Source organism: Zalophus californianus, chromosome 4, assembly GCF_009762305.2.
Source record: "Zalophus californianus isolate mZalCal1 chromosome 4, mZalCal1.pri.v2, whole genome shotgun sequence".
NCBI classification, from domain to species: domain Eukaryota; kingdom Metazoa; phylum Chordata; class Mammalia; order Carnivora; family Otariidae; genus Zalophus; species Zalophus californianus.
Genome location: NC_045598.1, coordinates 13,813,110 through 13,836,645, shown reverse-complemented (window position 1 = coordinate 13,836,645; position 23,536 = coordinate 13,813,110). Strand labels below are relative to the sequence as shown.

Sequence of the window (23,536 nt, the reverse complement as noted above, 5' to 3'; positions counted from 1 at the left end):
TGCTTCGGGACAGGGCTGGTTTGGGGATGGTGGGGGTGAAGGCTGGCGAGGAGGAGGAGGAGAGAACTAGGTGTGCCAGGCACTGTGCCAGGAGCTTTACCTTCTGTGATCTTCCTGACAACCCTCAGAGCTGGGACTATGGTCCCACTATGCAGATGGGACTCAGAGGCTAAAAAACTTAACAGATTCACGGAAACAGTAAAAATGGGGATGATAATGATAACCCTTCCTCATGGAGGATTTACTATTTGCCAGGCACTATGTTTAGGCACCTTGCTCATAAGATTTTATTTAAGCCCTCATGTGATTCTGTGAGGGTGATACTATATACTCATTTTCTGGTTGAAGTAATAGAGGCTGAGAAGCAAGGGAAACAGGCCAAGGTGCATGATGAATAAGAGGTGGACAAGAGTTTGAACCCACATCTGTTGGACGTGATGGTCTGCTCTTACTGCCCCATGTTGCAAGAAGCAGTAGTCCCACGAATGTCTTCTGCAGAGCACAGGCTTGGGTGTCAGCAGTTTAGAACTCCCATGCAAACCGTAAAGTGAATCCTAATGCAACAGCCCTTGGCAGCTAAGACTGGGAAGTGCTGGCACAAAGAAAGGGGGCTTTTCTGATGGTGCGTGGCAGCCTGCAGGAAGAGAATAGCAGAAGAATCTCGGTCTTTACCCTCATTGGAAGCCACCTAAAGAGGTTTCCTTTCCATGCATCCTCCCTCTAGTGTCTGTGGATGGGCAGCCCTGTTTCCAAGCATCCCCAAGCTGGGGGGTGGGGGGTGGGTGGAACTCACCTTCCAACATACCACTTGGGTTCCCCTGCAGACAAACGAAAAGGGCCAGGTCGTGACCAAGACAGCGCTCCTGAAGCAGATGGAGGAGCTGATTGAGGAGCCGGGCCTCACCTGCTGCATCTGCAGGGAAGGGTACAAGTTCCAGGTAGAGTGCTTGGCCTGGGCAAGCCTGGCCGCTTGCGCCAGTGGTGGCCTTCTCCTGCCGGCCTTCCTCATTCTTAGGTGGGCCGGTGTCGAGGGGTGTGTCAGGGCCAGCTGTCATCTCTAAAGGGAGGGGAAGGCAGACTGCTCTGAATAGTTTTCACCACCACCACCACCCCCATCACCATCACTATCATCATCACCATCATCACCATCCTTGACATCACCATCACTGGATTCCTTCTATATACTAGTCCCAGTACCCAGAGCTTTCTGTAATTTTGTTTCTAAAGCTACAGGACCCCAAATTATGGATGGGAAAACAAGGGTCACATGGCAGAGCCAGAATTTTAGCCCAGGCTTCTCTGACTCCAGACCTGGGGCTTTTAAAAATACACCATGCTGCTTCTAACCAGGATACCTGGGGGAAGGTCAGGACCTCTACCAAACTAGATTTATGACTGAAAGGAGCAGAGCAGCGAGTGACCCGTTTGTTCCCCTGAAGGCCTACAAGGCGTCCTCTCCACTTCCAGCTTGAATGCCCTGCTTAGCATCCACACTGCTGAAGGGCCACAAGCCTTGTAAGTCCTACTATGGCACTGGCTCCTGGGAGCAGCCTGATAAGTTTTGTAAAGCAAGTGACTTACCCAGAAGACACTTTATTCTTCCTTTTCAGATAAGTAAAGCAGCAAAAAGAAAAGAGTGACAGTTTAGGCTTCCATTTCTGCTTTCCCATCTGCACAGCATCTGCTTTATTTTGGTTGCTCCCCACGTTCCTCATTTCCCTGGGGCTGTGCCCAGCCAAGTGCTTAACCAAGAGATGGAGGTGCTGATCCACCACCCCCTGTCTGAGTGCATTCCTTCCCGGGAGGGGAGGCCCGCGGGTCCGCTCTCCTCTGCTTCGCCTCTTCCCAAAGCCTGCCTTGAGGTTCACCTCACCTTCTCCTTTTCTGGTGTCTTTGCAGCCCACAAAAGTCCTGGGCATTTATACCTTCACCAAGCGGGTAGCCTTGGAAGAGATGGAGAACAAGCCCCGGAAACAGCAGGGCTATAGCACTGTATCCCACTTCAACATCGTGCACTATGATTGCCACCTAGCTGCTGTCAGGTAGGCCTGGGCTCTTCCGTAGGCTGCTCCCTCAGGTGCAAGTCCAGGCCTGTGTCACTTCAGAGGAGGGGGCAGCTTGCCCAGGACCCTGTACTGGGAGGGGGTAGATGCCGACTGTGAGGGTTTCGTCTCAGGAGGAGGGTGTCCTGCCTTAAACCCAAGAGCCACTCGTGTCATATGACTAGGAAAATCCACTTGGCTTTTGGCCTAAGGCTGGAGAAAGCAACCTTGCTTCCCTGAAGCAGCGAAGCTGGCATTTACCATATTGTAATAGAGAGGGCTAAATCTCTCTGGAGTCAGGTGCATGGGCTGACGTCTTTCCTTAGTATTAGCAAACCCTTCTCCACCCCCATTCGTCCAGGTGCCCGGTTGCCAAATCAGTTCCAACGGTCACTTGTCCCTGCTCTCGTCCCAATCCAGGCTGGCTCGTGGCCGGGAAGAGTGGGAAAGTGCTGCCCTTCAGAACGCCAACACTAAGTGCAATGGGCTCCTTCCAGTCTGGGGGCCCCATGTCCCTGAATCAGCTTTTGCCACCTGCTTGGCAAGGTGAGTGTTGAATGGTGTGCAGGGCAGAAAAGGGGGGATTGCCAGGAGAAGGGGGGATGTCAGTGGTCAGCTCGGTCTAGAGGCCTGTCACTGTCCTTGGGAACCCTGGTCTCTGCGTGCTGTCAGGGAAGCTGCATCTGGAAGAGGGAGGAATTCGGCTGCGAGAAACCAGCACCCTCAGTGTCTGGTGCATCATGTGGAACTTCTGGTTATTCGCTCCCTCTTCTCCCTTGTTGATCTCAGAGCATAAGACACAGGACGCTGTGTCCTCAAAATCAACATTTCCCAGATTTCTCTTCTGCAGTGTGTTGCCTCAGGTTTAAATAACACAAATAGCTCATTGGCATGGGGAATATCAGGCTCCTTTCAAGCATCCCTCGTCCTCAAATCCAGAGTAGAGTTGCTAAAGCTTTGATGAGGTCCCCACTCTTACCGGCGCTTTGGGGAGTGGTGCCCCACGCCGTGTCCTATTAGAAGGCTCAGGGATGGGACACCTGGGTGGCTCAGTCAGTTAAGCGTCTGCCTTCGGCTCAGGTCATGATCCCAGGGTCCTGGGATCGAGTCCTACATCAGGCTCCCTGCTCAGCGGGGAGCCTGCTTCTCCCTCTGCCTGCCACTCCCCCTGCTTGTGTGCTTCTCCCTCCCTCTTTCTTTCTGACAAATAAATAAATAAAATCTTAAAAAAAAAAGGCTCAGGGATGGAAAGGTACCTGGCAGTAATAATGATGGACAATGTACTGAGATGCTTACCATGTGCTGTTACTACACACTCTGTGGATGAAGAAGTTAAGGCACAGAGAGGTCGAGTAAATTACCTGAGGTCGCACAGTCAGGCAGAGCCCAGACTAATGGTGGCATATATTGATGTAGAAAAATACCTTTCATTTGGAGGTTGAAGAAAAGATTCTTATGGATAGATCACTTTGTTAGAATGAATACCTTCCACATTTTTTCTTCCAAGATGTGCTTCTGGATTTGGCCATGATACATTCTATGACATTTGTTTATCAGGAAGTGGGCCCCCCAAAACTGGCAAGTTCTCCTCAGAGCTTGGAGAGCATCTCGTTCCATCCCAGCAGAAATGGAAATGTTCCCTGTTCCCATCTTCCTGCAGGCGCCCATGGCCGTCCTCAGCTCAGCCCTGCATTCCTCTGTCTGCCTGTGGGGCCTTTGCCGCCATCGGGCCATGCCAGCCGAGGGGGCTCTGCCTTCCAAGCCGGCTGTCCCTAGGGAACTTGTTTTGCTCACGGCCTTTGTTCTCCTGCTCCCCAGGCACAACACTTACCTCCAGGAATGTACGGGCCAGCGGGAGCCCACGTACCAGCTCAACATCCACGACATGAAGCTGCTCTTCCTGCGCTTTGCCATGGAGCAGTCATTCAGCGCTGACACTGGCGGGGGCGGCCGGGAGAGCAACATCCACCTGATCCCGTACATCATTCACACTGTGCTTTATGTCCTGAACACGTCAGTATCTCAGCCCCGCTGGGCAGCGTCCGGCCGGCCCTCCTGTGCCCCTGTGCCCCTCTGCCCAATATGGTCTCAGTTTTCTCATGTCTGCCCGCGTTTGTTCGAGAACATAGGGCTGACCTAAGGTAGCCTTTGCTGAAGCACGCATGTTCATCTGCGGCTTTTTGGAGTCCCACAGAATAAGGTGATAAAGGTGACTTCCTTTCCAGAACAGTTCCATCCCCCGCCGTGGGCAGCCGAAGGCTGTGTCCTTGGACTGACTCTCAGCCCAGAGGGGAGCAGGAAATGGTCAAGGCTAGACCACCAAAGGACTTCCTTAGCTTCCACTGTGACGTAGCCTCCATTCCTCGCGGAACTTGGTGCTCTTGGATGGGGGAGGCCGTGGGTCAGAGCTGCACACAGTCACTGTCAAGCACACAAGGTGAACGGGAGAGGGTTTCACAGCCAGGGGCTGCGGCAGAACCAGGGACCCTTCTCATAAATGGAGGCCTGGACTTGCCGTCCCTATTTCCTCTCTAGTGAACAGTCCTTCTGGCAAGTTGAGGGGCAGGGAGTGTTGAAGATTATCTGAGAAAGTCAGCTGATAGCCAGGAGGAGAGGGCTTGTATTTTTATCTATTTTAAAACGTCCCACATGGAGTAGTTACGCTGATAACGGAAAGTATAATTTTAAAGAAACATTTAGGGTAGAGAATAGTATTTATTCATTTCGGCCCAGATTTATAAAAGTGAATTAGGAGATTTAATATACTTAAGCTCTTGGTTTGCACAGTTCTGTGCTTTAGGCCCTGTTTTCCCACAAGAGTCTGACACCTGCGTTGGGCAGGGAACAGGCCAGCTGTTGGAAGGCCGTGCGCAGTCCGCCTGAGGCCGCTGCAGGCGGGTGAGGCAGCAGGACAATCTGTCTCTTGTCCTTTCTGGTCTGCTGTCTTCAATAGTGTTGTTTTCCCCTTCCCTCCCATTTCCCGGGGAGATAGAAGGCTGACCTCCAGACCGCGCCCTCATTGTTAAAAAGGTGCTTGGGCAGGTCTCTGTCAGTGTGTGACTCATCTGCTAAGCTGTGGAGACCGTCAGAAGAAACACCCACATTGTTGACAGCACCAGTGTTCCCACTGTCCAGACCGCTGCAGGCCTGAGCGGTGCTAATTACCGGTGTTTGTGGGGCCTTTGACAGAGCCCTTGGCTTTGTGGAGACCTGTCTCTTGGCAGCTGTGAGGCAGAGCGGACTGTTCCACTCCAGGGGAAACGCAGCCCCGCAGAGGCAGCAGAAGAGAGCCAGCGACTTCAGGTGGCCCTGGGTTTCTCAGGTTCCCGGTACTAGTAACTCCTGCCCGAGTCCCTTGGTCAGGGTGGGAGTCCGCTGTGCCGTGGCTGTCTCGGTCAGTTAGAAGCTGACCTGGAAGCTTCATGGGAGGCACTGTTGACGAGCCACCGGCCGCTCCCTTAGCTGGTCGCTTCACTGTGGTGTGAGTGTGGTTACAGCAGGGCCTGGGTGGCACATTTGGTCCATGGGTGGGTAGGTCACACTGTGAACTGGAGCAGAGTTGGGCATGTGCTACAGTGGCAGAGCACTTCTGACTCCCAGTTCTGGAAAGTCAAGTTGGGAATGTCCCATCTGTGCCATCTGTGTCCGTTCTTCAGGAGCAGAAGGAAGCAAGGTGTCCTTACACTGTTCCCTCCTACGGTCCAGTGTCTGCCAATGCTGTCTGCAGGCCTGGGGACTTCCATTCCTGTGGCTACTGGGGTCCTGTTTTCTTCTCCCACAGGATGAGGATAGGGCATCAAGTGCCCTTGTTGTGAGAGCACCATTTAGGCTATAGGGTCCAGGAGTATGTGATCAGGAAGGTCTTCAGTGGTGTCCTTGTGCCGTTCCAGTGGCCACTTGCTGAAGCTGGTGGCCGGGGTTTGGGGGGCAGGGGGCGTTCACGGGGATTGAGAATGCGGAGGCCCAGCTCGGCATCTAGGCTGCCGGGGTTCGAATCCCAGTTCTTCCACTCCCCAGTGTGTGACTTTGGGCAAATTCCTCTTCTCTGTTGTTTCCCCTTCTGTGGAATCGGGGTAGTACTTCTGTCTTAGGGCCGTTGTCAGGGTTAGGTGAGATGATCCATTTCGTGCTCCCAGAGTGGTGCCTGGTAGTGAGGCTTGTGATCATATCCTCACACTTCAGGCAAGAGGGAGAACGGGGAGCCATGCTTGCCCGGAAGTAGCTGTTGTAACGGAGGAGGGGATGCAGACACATAGGGAAACACAGAAACAGAGTGCCCAGAGAGGGGACCGCTGTGGACGTAGCGCAGACAACCTAGCTGTGAGGACTGCGTGGGCCAAGCGAGAACACGGGCTGGCTTGCAGAGTCAGAATCTGGGCTCACTTTGGCCCCCTCACTTACAGACCTGCTGGCTTTGGGAAGGTCACTGCACTTCTCTGGGCATCGGCTATCATGGTAAAAAGGTGCCAGCTGTCACCTTCTAGGGTTGTGAGGACACTCTGATGGAGTATTTGTGAGTGTGCCCGCCATCTGCAGGGGGCTCAAGAGCCAGCGAGTTGTCAGAACTGAATCGGGGGTGGGGTGGGGGCAGGGAAAATGCCACCAAGAAGGGCTTGGAGGGGGGGCTGCAGCCCTCGGGGGGGGGGAGGGGTAGTCAAGGGTGGGTGGTCGTGCTCTATGATCCAAGCGTCCCAGAAGTTTTAAAGATGAGAATTGACCAAATCTCCTTCCCTCTTGCTGTTGGTGCCTTGCTTCTACCCTGGTTTCATCGTGACCCTTTTGTTCCAGAACCCGAGCAACTTCCCGAGAAGAGAAGAACCTCCAGGGCTTTCTGGAGCAGCCCAAGGAGAAGTGGGTGGAGAGTGCCTTTGAAGTGGATGGGCCCCACTATTTCACAGTCCTGGCCCTCCACATCCTGCCCCCCGAGAAGTGGAGAGCCACACGTGTGGAAATCCTGCGGAGGCTGCTGGTGACCTCTCAGGCCCGGGCAGTGGCTCCAGGGGGGGCCACCAGGTCAGTCTCTGCCTCAGAGGGTACCATCTTCCAGGCTGCCTAGTGTCTGCTTTGTGTATTCCCCTTGTGTCCTAAGAGAGGGCCTGCTCGCTCAACTCAGTCCCTTCTGTCCCTTCTCACCTCAAGTCTGCCCTGCTGAGAGACTGGGCCCAATGGCTGGCAGGTGCCTGGCTACCTCTGGGTGTCGTGTTAAGCCACTAGAAAGGTAGAGCCAGGCTTCAGTGTGTGGACGGTTTCAGAGAAACAGCCAGCCAGGCACAGGGCAAGACTACTGATGAGGAGAATTAGGGCCAGGAGGGAGCTAGGGCAGGTAACTGGGTTTTACCAGTCCTGCTGGGCTGGCCATTAACTGGGAAGGCTTCTGCATGGCTGCACTGGGGACTTTCTCTTCTGATCACGAAAAGCTCGTTATGTTGCTCCTTGGTCACATTTTTATCCCGTCTGCCCCATGTTCCATGAGCCTTTCTTCTGTTCGTGTGGACATGTCCCAAAGAAGGAACGACAGTTCAGGAGGGAAGGAAGGGTCTTTGTTTTCATGACCTTGTGCTGTGATTTGGGTCAGATGGGCGGCATCTTGAGAGAAACAACTATAAACAGCAGGAAGCCCTTTGAGATGACCGCAGATTTCCACACATTGCATGGACTCCATGGGCATGACTCTAGGCTCATGGTGGCCCTGCACAGTCTCTGCACATTCTCTGCCTGTCCTGGGCTCCAGAGTAGGCTGTAGGTTTTTCACTTCCCTGGAGTGGAAGATCTGTGTTCGTCTGTCTGCTTTTGCTAGGATCTGAGGGAACATTTCCACATTTGCAGGCCAACAAGGGAGCAGAGGAGGAGCTTTCCAGCCCCTGACAATGACGGACCAAGGGGGCACAGACCAAGGGGGAAGAGCTGTGTGCCTGGACTGGCACACCTGGTACTTTCAAGTCTACCAGCTCTGATTTACCCTGTCTTGCTGGTCCCAGGCAGGGCTCTGCTGTTGAGTCCGGCTAGTACCAGCTGCTTTGTGTCAAGGAGGAGGGGGCGAGTCTTGTCAGCTTCCTGCCTCACCTGTGCCCGAATTCTGGACCTATCCCCTTCCAGTGTTTCCCAGAGTCCAAGGCATTCATGCTGAACTAGCTGCTAGAAATCAAAAGTTAGATCTGGAAGATACCAGGTTGTTGATAAGGCAGGCTCAGCCTGTCTCCGTGGCACAGAAAGTGGCTGTTTGCAGGGCACTGGCTCTCAGTGGCAGGTGTGAAATCTGAAGGCACAGGAGCTCTTCTGCTTTCAGCGGGGAGACCAGAACACGGCACAGTCCCAGGCAGTTCAGGAGAAGCCCGTGGGGTCACAGCTGAAGCAGGAACACCGGTGTGGGCTTCGCTCCTGAGCTGCTGTTTTCTCTGTGGTGGTTTAGTCACCTCTGCTAATTAGCCTGAAATAATTAAGTTGGGCAGGTCACTCACGATTCCTGCTTACCACAGCACAGCAGCCACCAAACCTGGCGAGGGGTGGAGGCCCGAGCAGGGAAGGGGCCGGGCGTGAGCCCCGTATTTGGGACACCCTCCAAGGAGAGACTGTGCTAGAGGGACACTCAGAGGGCGTCATCCTGGCGGTTGGGCAGTGTCCCTGGCAGGAGACTGTCCTGAGTCCATGATGGGGTGGGAGGCAGTAGCCGATACAAAATCTAGGGATTTGCACAAGAGAATCTGACCTTTTGCATCTCTTACACTGAAGAAGGGTTTCTCTGCCAGGAACTTGCCAGTAGTTAGGCCTGGGACTTTCTAGGCTTCCATCAGAGCCTTATCTGGCGACTTGTGTGCCTCCCTTACCCCCAGGCCTGCCTAAGGCTGCAGAGTCCCCACGAAGGGCCGTGGAAAGAGTGGGTGCTTTGGAGGACACTGGGGTGCAGGGAGGGAACAGGAAGAATATTGTAGCAAACAATTATCTCAGTTATTGTTTTACTTTATTTTTGTTTAATGAATTTATATTTATTGGATGTAGGGGTGGCCCATTCCCTGTTCAGCAGTCCCTTTGCTTGCGGCCCATACAGGATAGTTTTGGCTTCTCTCTGCCTGTTTTACTTTGCTGATTCTTTGATATATACACTTTAATACTAAATTTTAGTTCCTTTGGTTACGGGCTTTGTTCCAGTGTGTTGTAAGATACAGGATTTCCACGACAAGGTTTCATCTAGTCTTTACTTATTGCAGATGTGAGGGCAGTGTGCAAATAAAACCTCTTGTAAGAGATCTTGGATGGTAGAAACTGAATCCTAGGACGGATCTTTCACTGCCGGTGCAGAGAGGGGTCTGGGCTGTCTATTTCACAGTGGCTTTACCACCGTGATTTAGGGTCATCGCTCCTCACGCCAGCAGTGTCTGCCAAGAGGGGACGGTGTCACAGGCTGCCCCCGGCATTCCGAGGGCCTGCTGGCCTCTCATCCTGCACTGAATCACTGGGTTAAGTGGAGATGGTCCTGGACAGAGGCAGAGGGGTGTGGTGGCAGCTCTAGGATTACCCAGGATTTAGGAGGTGTTGGTTGCACCCTCCATCCTAGATAGTACTCTTGCTCAGCAACAGTCTCTCCCCCTCCAGCTCGCTGTCTTTCTAACACAGCCACTGGTTGCCAAATTCCTGTGTTTGGCTGGCTTGAGTCTGCTGACTGTTTGTGAAAATTCTCCTGGGGGGGAATGTCCAGACTGAGGGAGAACCCTGTTTCCCGCTTTGTTTATGAGGTCCCAGCGAGTCCAAGGGCTTGTGTGGGGACTGAACACAGGAACACATAGGACTCCTTGGTGTGTCCTCAGGGCAGTGGTCTTGGGTTGCCACGTGCACCTTATGTCCACCCGGCTCTGATTCACCCGTACGAAGGATGAGTATTTCATGGATCATTGTCCAGGCTTCAGAGGTTCTTGCCCATAGCTGCTTTTTTCTGACAAGATAGGCAGGTGGCGGGAAGGGAGTGGCGCACAGATTAATGTGACTCTGGCCTTGGTACCGTCCTGCTCTGCTCTGTCCTCGTGCGTGTCGGTCCAGGGTCTTCATGGGCATGCAATCGGATTTTCTTTTCCAGGCTGACAGACAAGGCAGTGAAGGACTATTCTGCCTACCGCTCTTCCCTTCTCTTTTGGGCCCTCGTCGATCTCATTTACAACATGTTTAAGGTAGGGAAGCCACTGGAAACTCGGCTGGTTTCTGTGAGCATGTGAAAGTTCTGTGCTCCTGGCGCCGAGCCTGCTCTGAGGCCGCTCACCGGGAACGAGCCACCTCCCGTGGAAGAGATCTACACGCCGGCTTACAGCATTCCGTGTGTGGTGTATGTCTGTAGCCAAGGCCGCTCCTCTCATCTGGTCTCAGGCCTCCTGCAGGCCCACCTCCCTCCGAGGCCCCCTCCTTGTTGGCTCTTGTCCCCTCTCTCTGGGTAACCTGCATTGCCTCGTGTGAGTGTGACTCATGCCAGCCCGGCTCACAGGAGGGACACTGCCCTCTGCCTTGACAGAACCCTAGGGTGTTGGGGTGGTTCCTTTTACGGTCTGAATGGGACCGCTCAGTTGAAGCATGGTGAGAGTGTGCCTTTCCTGGGGAAATGCAGATGTGACCTGTGCAGGAAGGAAGAGTGGTCACTTGTAGCTTGGAGGTCACGTCACATGGTGCATCATAAAGGGGCTGCAAGAGGAATGACACAAGACTCTTGTTCCTAGAAGCAAAACACGTCCTCCAGGGAAACTTTGATGTGGGGGGAGGGAGGAGGGCTGCTTTTTGGCATCAACAAAGCCTGACTGACTTGAGGCATTAAGTAATCCAGCCCCGGGCCTATCTCCTGTTGGTTCTTGTAGAAGGTGCCTACCAGTAACACGGAGGGAGGCTGGTCCTGCTCTCTAGCGGAATACATCCGCCACAATGACATGCCCATCTATGAAGCTGCTGACAAAGCCCTGAAGACCTTCCAGGAGGAGTTCATGCCAGTGGAGACCTTCTCGGAGTTCCTCGATGCGGCTGGTCAGTGTCAGGGTTTTATCTCTCAAAGATCTTGTCCAGCGGAACCCATGTGATCTTAGTGGGGCAGGTCTTAGCTTTCATCTTCACAGCAGCAGACACACGAGCAGGGTCTGGGAGAGAGGTGTAAGCAGCAGGCCCCTGGTAGTAAGCACAGCAGCTGGGACATGTGGGGACTTCCTGCACCCCAGGCCCTGTGCTGCTCACGTGTTTGAGGCGGATACTCTGGTTACCCCCACTTCACAGCTGGGGTAACTGAGGCTGTGGAGATTAGATGTTTACTGTGGGGGCATACCTGAGAAATGGGTAGAGCCTCTTTTAAATTCCTGAATTTTTATGATAGTTCAGAGAATTCACGTGCAGCTGACCTGCCTTTTTCCTGCCTCTTGGGGACTGAGACTTTTTATGTCACAGCTACCCTGGGGAAATGGGGAAGAGTTCAACTCTGATTCTAAAAATAAGTGGTAAATATGAAAACAGAGCAAAGAGCATCTTGGACACCCTTGGACAGTCCCTCATCCCACAGCTGGTGAGAAGGAAGTTCCTAGTTCTCTCCCGGCGACAGATGCTGTGTACAACAAACTGGTCATCCTCCTTGCAAACATGTTAGAGTTTGTTCGCATCTCATCAGCAAGCCCCGCTGACAGCCGGGGAGGTGGTTGGGAAAACGTACGCAGGTTACAAACGTGAGGGCCCCGTCAGGCTGTGGGCGCCGGTGCATCAGAGCCTGGTTGCTGCCGGCCTGGGGGGTGGTGGTGGGGGTGGTGCCAGAGCCAAGGCCAAGCGGACGGGACCTGTCCCACTCCTGCTTTTTGTGAAGGGTAAAGAAGCCAGAAAAAAATTCTCCTCAGATCCCGCTGTCAAGAGAAAGCCTCCACTAGCATTTTCCCCATCTGCTGTCCCCTGGGAACCCTACCCTCAGAGGTCTGAAGCGATGCTCCTTGGGAATTCCGCTTTCCTCCCAGCTCAGTGCCACCTGACGGAGTTCCCCACGTGCGCTGGGACTTCCAGTTTGGCCATGCTTTCAGGTGGCCTCGGTGGAAGCTGAGCAGGTCATGGGCCTGCGTTGGCTCTGCTCAGCTCAGTGTCTTAACTGTTAGCCTTGGCGCTTCTCCCCAGGAATGGTCCCTGCCTAAGAGCAGGTGGCCCGTGTACGTATGTCCTCGGTGCCGCGCTCTGCCTGTCACCAGGGCTCTGGGGGTGTCTGAACCTGGGCTATGAGTGGGAACAGAAGAGTCTGATTAAGAGAGGAAGAGGTGTCAGGGGAGAAAGGTGTCCATCTCGGTTCGGGGCTTCCCGGCCGCCCTGCAGCTGGTGGTAGCGCCCCTGGCCTGAACCCGGGGAGAGCGGGAGCCTGACGGGCGGGGAGCCTCTGTGGCTTCACTCCAGGGTCCGGTTTTTACAGCATGATTTTATTACTTTGTTTAAACTGGTAGAAAATTTAAGAACATCAGACACACCCTATTCAAATGCAAGGGCAAAAACACCTTCCAAAGCCAGCGTGGGGTGATGGGCGCAGCCTTCCCTCCACTGGCGCGGATGCTGGGGGAAGACTCAGAGCGGATGGCACCAGGCCTTGGGCTTAACCACTCACGGCTGTGAGGTGGGAGCGCCCTGCTTGGTGAGGGAGGGGCGGGGCCACAGCGGCCACTGAGCTCCTTCCGTGTACTGGCACGTTCACTTACGGGGCCTCATTTAATCCCCACAGTGATCGAACCAGGACTTGTTCCTGTCCCCATTCGATAGTTGCGGAAGCAGAGTCCCGAGCTTTGACAGCTCACTGGAGGCCCTGGGACTAGTGGTTGGAATGAAGCCCAGCTGAGCCCAGGGGCCTGGTACCCTGCTCTTTTCCTTCCAGCCCTTGGGGCCACTGGTATTAGCTTTTCCTTGGCCCTGGCTCCTCCAAGAATAGGCTGAATGCCGTGGACTCCCCCCTCAGAAGACCCCTCCACTTCGCACTCGGTGTCAGCGGACTGGAGGCCCCCCCCTTGCGGTGGTCCATGGACCTGGGTTAGGACCTCTGCCCCAGGCGGCCGTAGGGTCTGTCTCTGCCATGTTAACGCCTTTAAACACCCAGTGGCGCCCAGTTCTGGAATGCAGCTAACTCTCTGACAGAACGAGAGTGCTTGCTCGGTGACTGTCTCCCCAGGGGGCGGCCGTGTCAGAGCTTGTCGGGGCATACCGTGTTCTCTGCGCAGATGGGGCAGCCGTGACTCAGTGGGGCTGGGGGCCATGCATGCCCATGCCTAAGGACCTCTGCCCGCCTCTGTTTTCCAGGGCTGTTGTCAGAAGTCACCGATCCCGAGAGCTTCCTGAAGGACCTGTTGAACTCAATCCCCTGAACAGCACGCAGAAGCTGCCGTTGGCAGAGACTGAAGCTAGCTTGCCTTCCATCCTCCGTGTTCTTCCCTCCTGTGCGTTGACTCCCCCCACATGGGACGCTGCCACATCACTCCTCTCCCCCCTCATGTCTTCTTGGAGTGGCTTGGGGTTTTTAGGCTTCCTGTTTTATCTTGTGTGTGTGGTGCACTAGCTATGAAGTTGTCTGTAACCCAAGCCACAGAAGGACCTGTACATACCTAGGAGCCACGAGCTGTCCTGGCCGACTCAACACAAGTGTGCACATCTTGAGAAATAAACGAGTGACTGAGTACACATTGAAAGAGAAGGTGTTGCCTGCTGCTTAAACCCACCCTTGGTGCCCCTGGCCGGACGCTGTCCTTGACTGTCTTTGGCTGCGCGGCCCTTTCTGGCGCAAGCACAGGAAGACTGACGTATCCGAGTCGCCGTTCTTGTCGGTACCGGATGGAGCCCGTTTGCTCTCGGCCGGCAAGCTGGGGCAATGCGTTTGAGGAGCTTGAGCTTTCCTAAAACAGACCCCTTGGCCTCTCTTAGTTTTTTGGCCTTAAGAGCTGGAACCCAAAGACTCGCAGAGCCGACGACTGCGGTCCTCGGCCAGAGGCAGGTGCGGCCGAGTGAGGGCGCCTGGCGTTCCTGCTCGGTGTGTGTCAGACAGCCTTTGGCGACTTTGCTTCAGGGTCGGCATGTTAGGAGAGGGCCTGGGGCCGTCTGAGCCCTGGAATAGCAAGTAGCTGCCCTTTCCTTAGCTGCCCTTTCCTGAGCCGCCCTCTGCCGGGCTCCAGAGAGAGAGAGAACGTGTGTGCGTGTTCCTGTGTGTGCGTGTGCGCGCGCTTCCAGTCTTCCCAGCGGCCCTGCAGGAAAGGGCCTGGGATCAGGCGTCGCTGGTGGGTCTGTGCCCCGCACCACGGTGGCAGCTGCCTTTGGGGGCCTTGGGGCCCCCTTTCCCGTGCTTGTGGGCGGCGGCCCTGTGGCTAGTGAGGCAGCAAGACCCGCAAAAGCCTCTCCTCAGATTCTAGGGCAAGGCTGCGCCAGACGTGGCCTCAAGGGGAGGAGGAGCTTGCTCGTGGCCATCTTTTGTTCCCTGCGCGCCGCTCTGCCGATTGATTCTCCAAAGACGCCACCTCTGTCTCAATGCCCAGCTTGTGTGGCTCGTTCCTCAGGCCGGACTGTCTGGGACGGGAAGTCCCTCTGGGCCCCTTTAGAAGACCTGCACGTCCAAGAGGCCTCGGTGTCCCTCCCTCAGAGCCCCTGACCGGACGGCCACAGGCAGGCGGAAGTGTCTTGCTTGGGCCTTGGCCAGAGAGACAAAGGCGATTGGTGGCAAGAGCCCAGCTGGTGCCCCCGCAGGCGAGAGCGTGTGTGCCCAAGTGCACAAGTGCACATCAGTGTTGGGGCTGGGCGAGGGGCTTTGTGGGGCACCCACGGGTTCTGGGGAGGGGCTCTCCCTCCTTTGCTCAGATGCTGGCTCGACCGCCTCGTGTGTCTCCACAGCCTCACGCGTAAGGTGGGACCATCGGCAACTGCGGGGAGATCCGTGGGCTTCTCTGCCGTGTAGCAAAGAAATGGCTGCTCTTACAAATGAATTCATTTTCAGTCTACCTGATTTTGCCTTTTTCTTTAGCAAAGTTCCAGGTCTCAGCTGAGGTCCAAGTGTGTGTAGTGGAGGAGGATGAAGGACCTTGGTCTCAGGGACACGGGCTTCTCACAGTGACCCGCTGCAAGCTCATGCCCTCTCTTGCCCCTTGCCTCCCACTAGCTGGTGGTCTCCCAAGGGCCTGTTCCCGGTAACATGCTCGTGTGCAGGATTGCTGTTCCGTAACATCCCAGCGGGGAGAGACTGGAACGGCTTCATCAGGGACAGCAAAGCCAGAAGGGAGAGCGGGGCAAGGGGCCCATGTAGACGGTTGGGATGACCCCTGCTTACCAGGTGTCAGGCCTGCTGTTTCGGCATCGTTGGAGGCTGAGCCACCTTCACAGTGACACCTCAGGGCGTCGTGAGTGTTGAAAGGGCACCTGCAGGAGCTTATCCACAGCCTGTTCCTTTGGCCTGCAGAGCTGGAGTTGCCAAAGCTCCTTGCAAGGTGTTGGTTTATTTTTCTCTGCCCTTCATTTTTTTATTTCTTGCAGAGGCCTCAGGGAATTCTGGCTCCAGCCCAAACGCCTCAGCCTCTTGCTTTCACCGCCACAGCTTTCCCGGTGTCTGCCCGGGCCACTTCGCGGTGACTGCCACAGTCCCTGACGGGCTGCTGGTGTGGTAGACGCACAGGCCTGCGACGGTCCCGGGGTGGCGCCTTCGGCAGAGCTTGGGCGGGAGCGGAAGCTGGTCCAGGGAGAGCACTCTGTCCCTTGAGCCCTTGTCTCCTGACCTTAGTGTCGAGGGATCCCAGGCAGAAAGCCACTTTGTCCCTTCCCGCCCCGAGCTGTCTTCTGGGCTCATTGCTTATTGGGCCCCGTCTTCCTCAGCGGGCAACCCTGGTCGGGGGATTCAGACGGTTCCGGACTGGCAGTGCGGGGTCGTGGCTGCGGTGGTCAGCCCCTCATCTGTGTTTAGCAGCAAAGCTGGAGAAGGGAAGTCGGCATGTTCCTCCTGGGATGGCTGAAGCCTCTGGTGTCCTCAGTCTATCGCGTCTCTCCTGGTGGCGGGCTTTCCGAGTTCAGGTCTCTGTTATGGGCTATGTGGGAGCCGGGGTGGCCCCTTCTTCCCGAGGTCCCCCCTTCTGCCCCCAGTTATGTTTGCTGAGAACCAGGGCCTGGGCCAGGTCCTTCGCACGTGGTTCCCACATGGACCCTGCAGGTTATGGTGTTAACCCACCTTGCACTTGAGGTGACAGCCCCCCGAGGGAGTGTCTTGCCTGCCGGGCCTCAGGAGCCACGGGTGGGACTCCAGAGATGTCTCCGTTCCCTTACTTGACTTGTGCACCCGAGTCTTTATGTCCGCTTGGCACCAGGCGTGTGCTGAGGGTGTGACGGTGTGTCATATCTGTCCTCATAGAGTCCAGGTTCCCATGAGGGGTGCGAGGTAGGAGCGGGTGAAGATGAGTGGGCGGGTGGCAGTGCGGGGCTGTGGCCACCACGCAGGGCAATCGTGGGGTGATCGGGTCAGCGTGCTCCCCCCTCTAGCCCACCCACGCCATGTCCTCACTCCTGCTTGTAACAGTCCAACCCCAGCAGGGCCCTGGGTCTGTCTGGCTCCCGGCAGTCCCTGCTGCTTTGGCCAGGCGGGCCCTTTTGGGGACCGGGGACCAGCCCGATAGGGAGATTCACTCTGCTTTCTGGCTTCAAAATACAGTGTTCTCTGTCACCCCCCGGCCACCTGTCACCATGGCCGCACCCTTGACTCAGGAGCCTCCTCACAGCTCTCCCTGCTTCCCCTCTGCCCCGTGCAGTCCACTTAGGACAGGCCGCCGCCGCCTTACTCCAGTTCACACGTTCACCTCCGCGGCGGAGCCTTGGCTCCGTCCCCTAGCCCGCCCCGCTGCCGCCGCTCCACACCCTTGCCGCTGCTGTGCGCTTGCTGTCCCTCACCGTCCCAGCAGCACCGAGACGGGGGGTGGGCCAGGACCGACTCCTCCAGCTTCTCTAGGCCACCTCGACCCTCTTTCTGCCGCAAGACTGGTCTGTCGAGGCTCAGATGCAGCGGAGCGAGCAGGGCGGCCTCTGGACGAGAAAGTGGATGAAGACCAGCCTTGCCCCAGTGCCCGTGAGAACCGGGCGCTTCGCCTGTAGCACCTCTGTCAAGCCCTCGCCAGAGAGAGCGTTGCTGGCGTGGAGAGAGCTGGGGGCGCTAATGCTGGGGGGCGGCTCCGAGGAGGATGAGGGTGTAGAGGGGGGCTCGGGGGGTGGGACCTGGCTTGCTCCCTCCTGTCCCCGAGGACGGGGGGATAGCCTCAGGGGTCTTTGCCGGCACGGGCAGCTAGAAAGAGAGCCTTTCCTGAGACCGAAGCAATCTGCCGCATGAGCTCGGTGGTCGTCGTGCTGTTCTCTGTCTGCCGTGGGCCGTGTGGTGTTGAGGGGAAGCGCCGGGGCTCGGAGAGGGCCCAGCTCTGCAGTGCGCTGGGCAGCGTCCTCTCGGAGAGTGAGCAGCAAGTCAAGTGATGCTGTGGAAGGTCCTAGAACTGAGCACGGCCCAGGCACAGGTCCCCTCCCCTTAGCTGAACAGGGGATCACAGACGGCCGAGGTCAGGGGCCCTTGGGAGGCTGCCTTCCTCGTGTCGCGGCTGCCGGGGCGGACGCTCAGCCCGGACACGCATGCATGCGTGGGCACGTGCCCGCCAGCCCCACAGCGGCACTGGAGCCCGTTGCTTTGGTGACTCCTGTTTGATTCTCTGCTGCTCTGCAGTCCCTGCCCCGGGCGCCGCTCCCTTTCCTGCCTGGCCTTGTCTGTTGCTGGATCTTGGAGCCTCGTGGGCTGCCAGCTCGCCCACTTTGGCCTCCCTGAAGCCTGGAGCGGCTGGGCAAGGCCTGGCCAGGTGCAGGGCATGGGGGCCCAGCAGTGAGGGGAGGCGCCTGCCCTCTGCAGTGCCCCCCACCCCGAGGACCCCTGGGCTGTGCCCGGCCGCCGTCGGTCAGGGCTGGCATCCTCCTACCTCTCACCTGTGCCCCTTGACTGGCTTCGGGGGCACGGAGTGGAAGAGGGGCTTGCCTGAGGCCCACATCCCAGGCCAACAGGGTGTGGGGCATTTAGGCTCGGACTACTGGCCTGGGACGCCGAGTGCCTGAAGAATGGTTTCTACATATTGGCTGACAACAAGAAAGAGGGACTGGTGATGGGCTTGGAGGAGGCGGCATTCTCTTTGGGAAGAGAAAGTGGCCAGTGGGGTGCAGAGCCCATGAATTTCAGCACCTGGAACGGGCCCCATGCATCCGCCTGAGGTCAGTTAGGGGGTTGGCCCGGCCCCTCGGGAGCAGGAGAGATGAGTGCCTGGGACATCCCAAGCAAGAAAACAGCTGGGCGAGGCCAGGGGGCGGGGACAGGACCGAAGTTAGCCTGGGCTGACCAGCTCACAGGGCAATCAGCCAGTGGGCCCAGAACTCCCACCCCAGGGCCTGGCACTCTGGGTGTGGGCAGGATTCAAGGAGACGGGACTCGAGGGTCTCACTGGTTGCTCTTTGGACTCTGTCCTTCAGGTCCCTCTGCCACCTTTGCCCAGTGTCCTCGTCACCCCATCTGCCTCAGTTGTCCCCTAGCCGGCTTGGTCTTCACAGGGGGTCTCCTGCTGGACCCCTATCAGGCTGTTCACAAATTTAGATATTTGCGGACCCCACCATACTCATATTTCCTGGGCATCTGCTCCGGGCCAAGCACTGTGTCAGACATGATCTTGTCCTTGGTTACTATTGTTCTTCCTGTTTCACTCAGGTGAATTCACTTGCCCAAGGCTGCACGGCCCCTAAGGGGGATGCTGCCGCCATCAAGCCAGCCGGAGCCGTGCTCATTCACCTGGTCCTGCTCCGCAGCTGGTCTGGGCAAGGATCTGGTCAGATGCGCCCAGCTCCCCACACAAGGCACAGCTCTGGGAGCCAGGGCCCAGCCAAGTGCCCACAGGCAGATGGGGCGGCCGTGTGCTAGGAACCATGCCGAGGGCAGGACAGACGGGATGCAAGGCCCTGGGAACACACTCCTGGCTGGGATGACAGGGCGGATCCGTGGGCCCCACTGGCCCTAATGACAGGGCAAACAGGGCCGTGAGGAGGTAGCTTTTGTTTGGTGGGGCCTGAGTGCCGGGCCTGGGAACTGTGAGTGGCTGGTAGCCCGGTCCCCAGTCACATGGCTGCCCTCAGCCCCGGCCTCTCCGTGGGGCAGGAATCTGCACGTTCCTGGGGACGAGGTCACAGCCCCGTGGAACGTGACTGCATGCAGCAGGACAAAGACACTTTGTTTCCTCTCTGGGATCCGGAAGTGGTGGCCGGTGGGCTGATTCTTTTGACAGCACAGGACACCAATCCTTTCCTCCTTCCCTGCTCCCTGTAGCCAGAGGGGCTCCGGCTTCCTCGAGAGTGAACTCATGGGCGGGGGACCTAGGCCACAGGGACCGGGCCCACGAGCCTTCCCTTTTCCCTTCTGCTTTTCCCTGCCTGCTATGTGCAGGGCTGCGCTCAGCACCTGACGCTCTCGTCTATTATGGGCGCACTCATGGAGGTAGGCATTAGTAGCTCTGATAAGATGAGGGAATAGAGGCTGTGGGGTGGGGGTGCCTCACCAGAGTAGGCGCTCTGATAAGGATTGCTGGAGGAAATGCTGGGTGCCAAGCCAAATTTCAATTTCAGATCAACAACGAAAAACTTTTAGTATGAGTATCTCCTAACTACTGCATAGGACTATTTTTTTAAAAAAATGTAAGTATATCCCATGCAACAGTTGGGACATACTTATACTAAAATAATTAGTCCTTCTCTATCTGAAATTCACATTTAACTGCACGGCCTGCATGTGTACTTGCTAAGCCTGGCAGCTCTAGCTCAAGTGGTTGTCGAACACACAAATTTAAGCAAACCCAGGCCCTGATTTTGAGGGAGCCCCTTCCACTTCTGTGGGAGAGACAAGTCCTAGATGCAAATCCCGATCACTCTGGGCTTGAGGGAGCAGCAGGTGCCCCGGCCTGGAAGCTAGGGAGAGCCTGGTGTGTTTGGAGAGCTGCCAGATCGACAGGCCTGGAGTGTAGGGGAGGGGGCACCGGGGCTGGTGAAGAGGTTCCTCCTGAAGTGTGGTGAGCAGGGCAGGCAGGGGCGAGAAGCTCTCTGCAGAGACCCCATGGGCTGGCCCCACATCCCTCCCCAGCACAACCACCGTTCTCCATCCCACCAAAGCTGCTCAGCTCTGGGGTCATGTTTGAGTTCAACTGGCCATGCAGCCTTAGACCAAGCCCTTCTCTCTGGGCCTCAGTTTCTTCCTGTGTAAGATGAACATGCCTCATCTGGTTAACCAAGAAGGTGCTTGCACAGTACCTGGCAGAGGGGAGGCTCTGGAAACGTGAGTTGTTGGGGTTGTGAATGACTCACCCCCCAGGAGGGGCTTCCGCAGATGTGGTTTGGGTTCCATTGAAGGAAAATAGCAGCGGCCATCAGGACCAAGAGCAGTTTGGAGGGAGTGAGTCTCCTGTCATTGGAGGCATCCGACAGCTGCTGTGCAATCAGGCATGCCTCATGGGGGATGATGATGTCGAAGGTCGTTTCCAAATCTAAGGGCTGGGCAGCAGGTGAGTTCAGGGGCTTTGGAGTCAGACAGCGCTGGGTTCCAATTCTGCCTCCGGTACGCTGTGTGACCTTGGCTAACTGCCGGCCTCACCCTGCAGGCCTCAAGTTACGGCCCCTGTGAAGGCGATCAACAGTGCTGCCTCCCAGGATAAAGGTGACCGTGTTTGCCAAGTGCCCAGCGCAGAGCAGGTGCCAACGAGTTGTGGGTTCTAAGGAGCGTCTCCGTGATGTGGGAACGGAGGCTTTGGAGGAGGCTTTCATGGGGCCCTGCCGGGAGCCACCCATCTCCTCCCCGGTTACTCTGGCTGTCCCCCAGCGGGTGGGGCGAGGCTGCGGTGACGGTCACCCAAGTGTTCTCAGAGTCCAGAGGGGACCGGGGGGAGGCAGCAGGTCCGAGGAGAGAGCCCGCGCACCCCCGGGGTCTCCCCGGCACCCTCGGGAGGATCGTAGGGCTGAGTCTGGGCTCTGTGCTTTGGGGCAGCTGTGAACCTGACGGGCAGGTTGGGCACCGGGCCAGGCTGCCCTCCGGGCTGCATTGTGCTGCTCCGGGCTGCTCGGGCCTGGCGGAGCTGCCGGCCCAGGACGCACACGCGTGCACTGAGGCTTTCATTTTATGAACTCCTGGAGGGTGGAGGGTGCACAGATATCTGTCCAATTAGCAACTTTTGGGGAAACTGAGGCCCAAGAGGGGTGGGACTCGCACAGCCTCGTGGGTATCCGGCACCGTCGGGCAGGCAGCCTCATCAAGAAGCTGGCAGAGCAGAGGCCCCAGACCAGGATGGGGCCACGGGACGCCTCCCCACTTAATTCTAGCCAGCCAGTGCGTGCCTCGTCCCGGGGTAAGTGCTCACAGGCTGTCACCCCGGGGGCTGGCACTCTTGTCATCCCCATTCCACAGGGAAGGAAACTGAGGCCGCCCTGTCAGATCAGAAGCGGCAGAGCAGGGATCTGAGTTCAAGTCCACCTGAGGCCTCGGTCTGTAGTCATTTCCCCCTTTGCCATCTGACCTCCATCCTGGTCCCAGCCGGACTCGGTCTTGGAGACGTTGGGTGGCCGGGCCGGTGGGGGGCCGTCGTGAAGAACTTCCTACTGTCCCAGAGGCCGAACGTGGCAAATCAGTTCAAGAAGGGTTTTGGGGGGCGAGGCACATCTGGCCTGCGTTTGCACAGCCCGAGAGTAAGAATCGTTTGTATATTTTTGAAAAAAGGTTGGCAGAAATACACAGCAGAATATGTAACAGACACCGCACACAGCCCACAGAGCCCCAAATACTACCATCCGTCTCTTTGTAGAACATGTTGGCCGAGCCCTGGTTCGGATGGGGGGGTCTGGTGCCTTACAGAAGTGAGGCGGCCTGGGGACTGACCCCCCCGAAGTCCCTAACGCCCTAAGCCATCCTGTGCCCAAGGTCACACTGTTGAGCTCCGCTTTGCTGGGAAACACCCGCAGGCTGACTCCCCAGTGTGTCCGTGGGTCCGTCCGTTGAGGCGGTGGCCAGGCTCCAGCCGGGAGCTGCGGGAAACAGCCCCGTGACCAGGGAAGGGGGGTGTCGGTGTTGCTGTGGGAGTTGGAGCGGCCGAGAGGCCCCCGCGGTGAGTGCCAGTCGCCCAGCAGCTCGGGGAACCTGCTGTCTCACCCAGCAGGACGTCCAGAGCAGGGGGCCCAGTGGGGGGCAGGTCCTGCGGCTCGGCCAGGCCGTCAGGGGCCGGGCTCTCTGCTGGCCTTGGCTGTCGGCTGTACCCCCCAGGCTGGCTGCCTGCGGGGTCCAGGCGTCACACCAGCCCATGGTGATTCCTGCATCCTCTTCTTGGAAAGCCTCTGTTAGAAGCCTCAGGAGGCTTCCCCTCAGGTCTCAGGGGTCAGGAGCTTGGCTCAGACGAACCTGAGTGTCCCTGGGGCTCCCCCAGCAAGGGGAGGGCGGGATGCTGTTGGGTGGGCAGTGACCCTGCCTGCCGCAGTCCATCCTGGGGCTCTCGGCACGCCTCACTCCTGCGCTCTCGCTAACAGAACCAGTCACGTAGGCCACCGCGCTCCACACTGGACCTGCCTGTGCCCCGCAGCCACGGCCATCCCCGAGGGTCCTGTTTCTCCTTGCCCTGGCTTCAGAGTCTGGGCTGGGGCATCCGAGGGGCTGAGGGAGGCTGGGAAGGCGAGGGCCTGGACAGGCTTCAGGGGGAATGAGGCGGGGCCCCGAGACTCACAGGTGGGTTCAGACACTGGGTAGTCGGGAGGCCAGACAGGACAGCTGTCCACCTCAGACAGACTGGCGGTGACCTGGAGGGACAGAGAGTGCTTCAGCCTCAGCCGGCCTGAGTCCCCTCGTCTATAACATAGGACCCCCGACAGCAGGATTAAGTGATTATGACTGAGCACAGTGCTGTCACGGACCACCCTGCAGCCGTGACAGGGAGCCTCCGGTGCCCTCTCGGTTCACAGGACGCCGGGCCTGGCTGCCACGAGATGCGAGGTGCAGACACTGCCTGGGGGTGGAGTCCTGGCTCTGGGCGTGGGCCCTGGTCCCCAGCACCCGAGTGAGCTTGGGGGGGCTGCTTGCTGACCGACCCTACTGCGTGCCACAGTCCTTCCTGAGCAGCCACCAGGGTCTTCCGGCCCCAGCCCTCTGCTTCGGGAACCCTCCATCTCTTGCCTACTCTGCCTGCTCTTCCATGGCCTCGTGTGGCCTCATTCCCCCATTTTACAGATGGGCACACTGAGGCCCCAGTTAAGGGTGATGGAGGGACCTTTAGGGCAGGGTTCAGTGAATGCTTTCCAGAGTCTGCTGCCTTTTTCTTTTCTTCACACGTAGCCTTCCGTTGTTTTTCTAATTCACTTTTATTCTGGAAGCTCTCCGCCCTCCACAGACAGCTTTCCCCTCCAGCCATGGCTTCTCGAAGAGTTCAGGTCAGTGGTCTTGGAGGACGTTCCAGCGTGGGTTTGTCTGGTTGCAT

At 57.2% G+C, this 23,536-nt stretch overlaps 1 protein-coding gene across 1 annotated transcript in view; it reads left to right on the top strand.

Annotated features, from left to right (window-relative positions):
- Positions 1-13,696, top strand: part of UBR4 (ubiquitin protein ligase E3 component n-recognin 4) — a 128,610-nt gene extending 114,914 nt beyond the window's left edge. Inside the window, exons 98-105 of the mRNA XM_035726986.1 lie at positions 825-938; positions 1,900-2,042; positions 2,463-2,588; positions 3,861-4,055; positions 6,831-7,055; positions 10,111-10,201; positions 10,874-11,036; positions 13,311-13,696. Of these exons, the coding sequence (XP_035582879.1) occupies positions 825-938; positions 1,900-2,042; positions 2,463-2,588; positions 3,861-4,055; positions 6,831-7,055; positions 10,111-10,201; positions 10,874-11,036; positions 13,311-13,375 (1,122 nt within the window). The 3' untranslated portion in view covers positions 13,376-13,696. The remainder of the gene's footprint in view (positions 1-824; positions 939-1,899; positions 2,043-2,462; positions 2,589-3,860; positions 4,056-6,830; positions 7,056-10,110; positions 10,202-10,873; positions 11,037-13,310) is intronic.
- Positions 13,697-23,536: the final 9,840 nt, after the last annotated feature.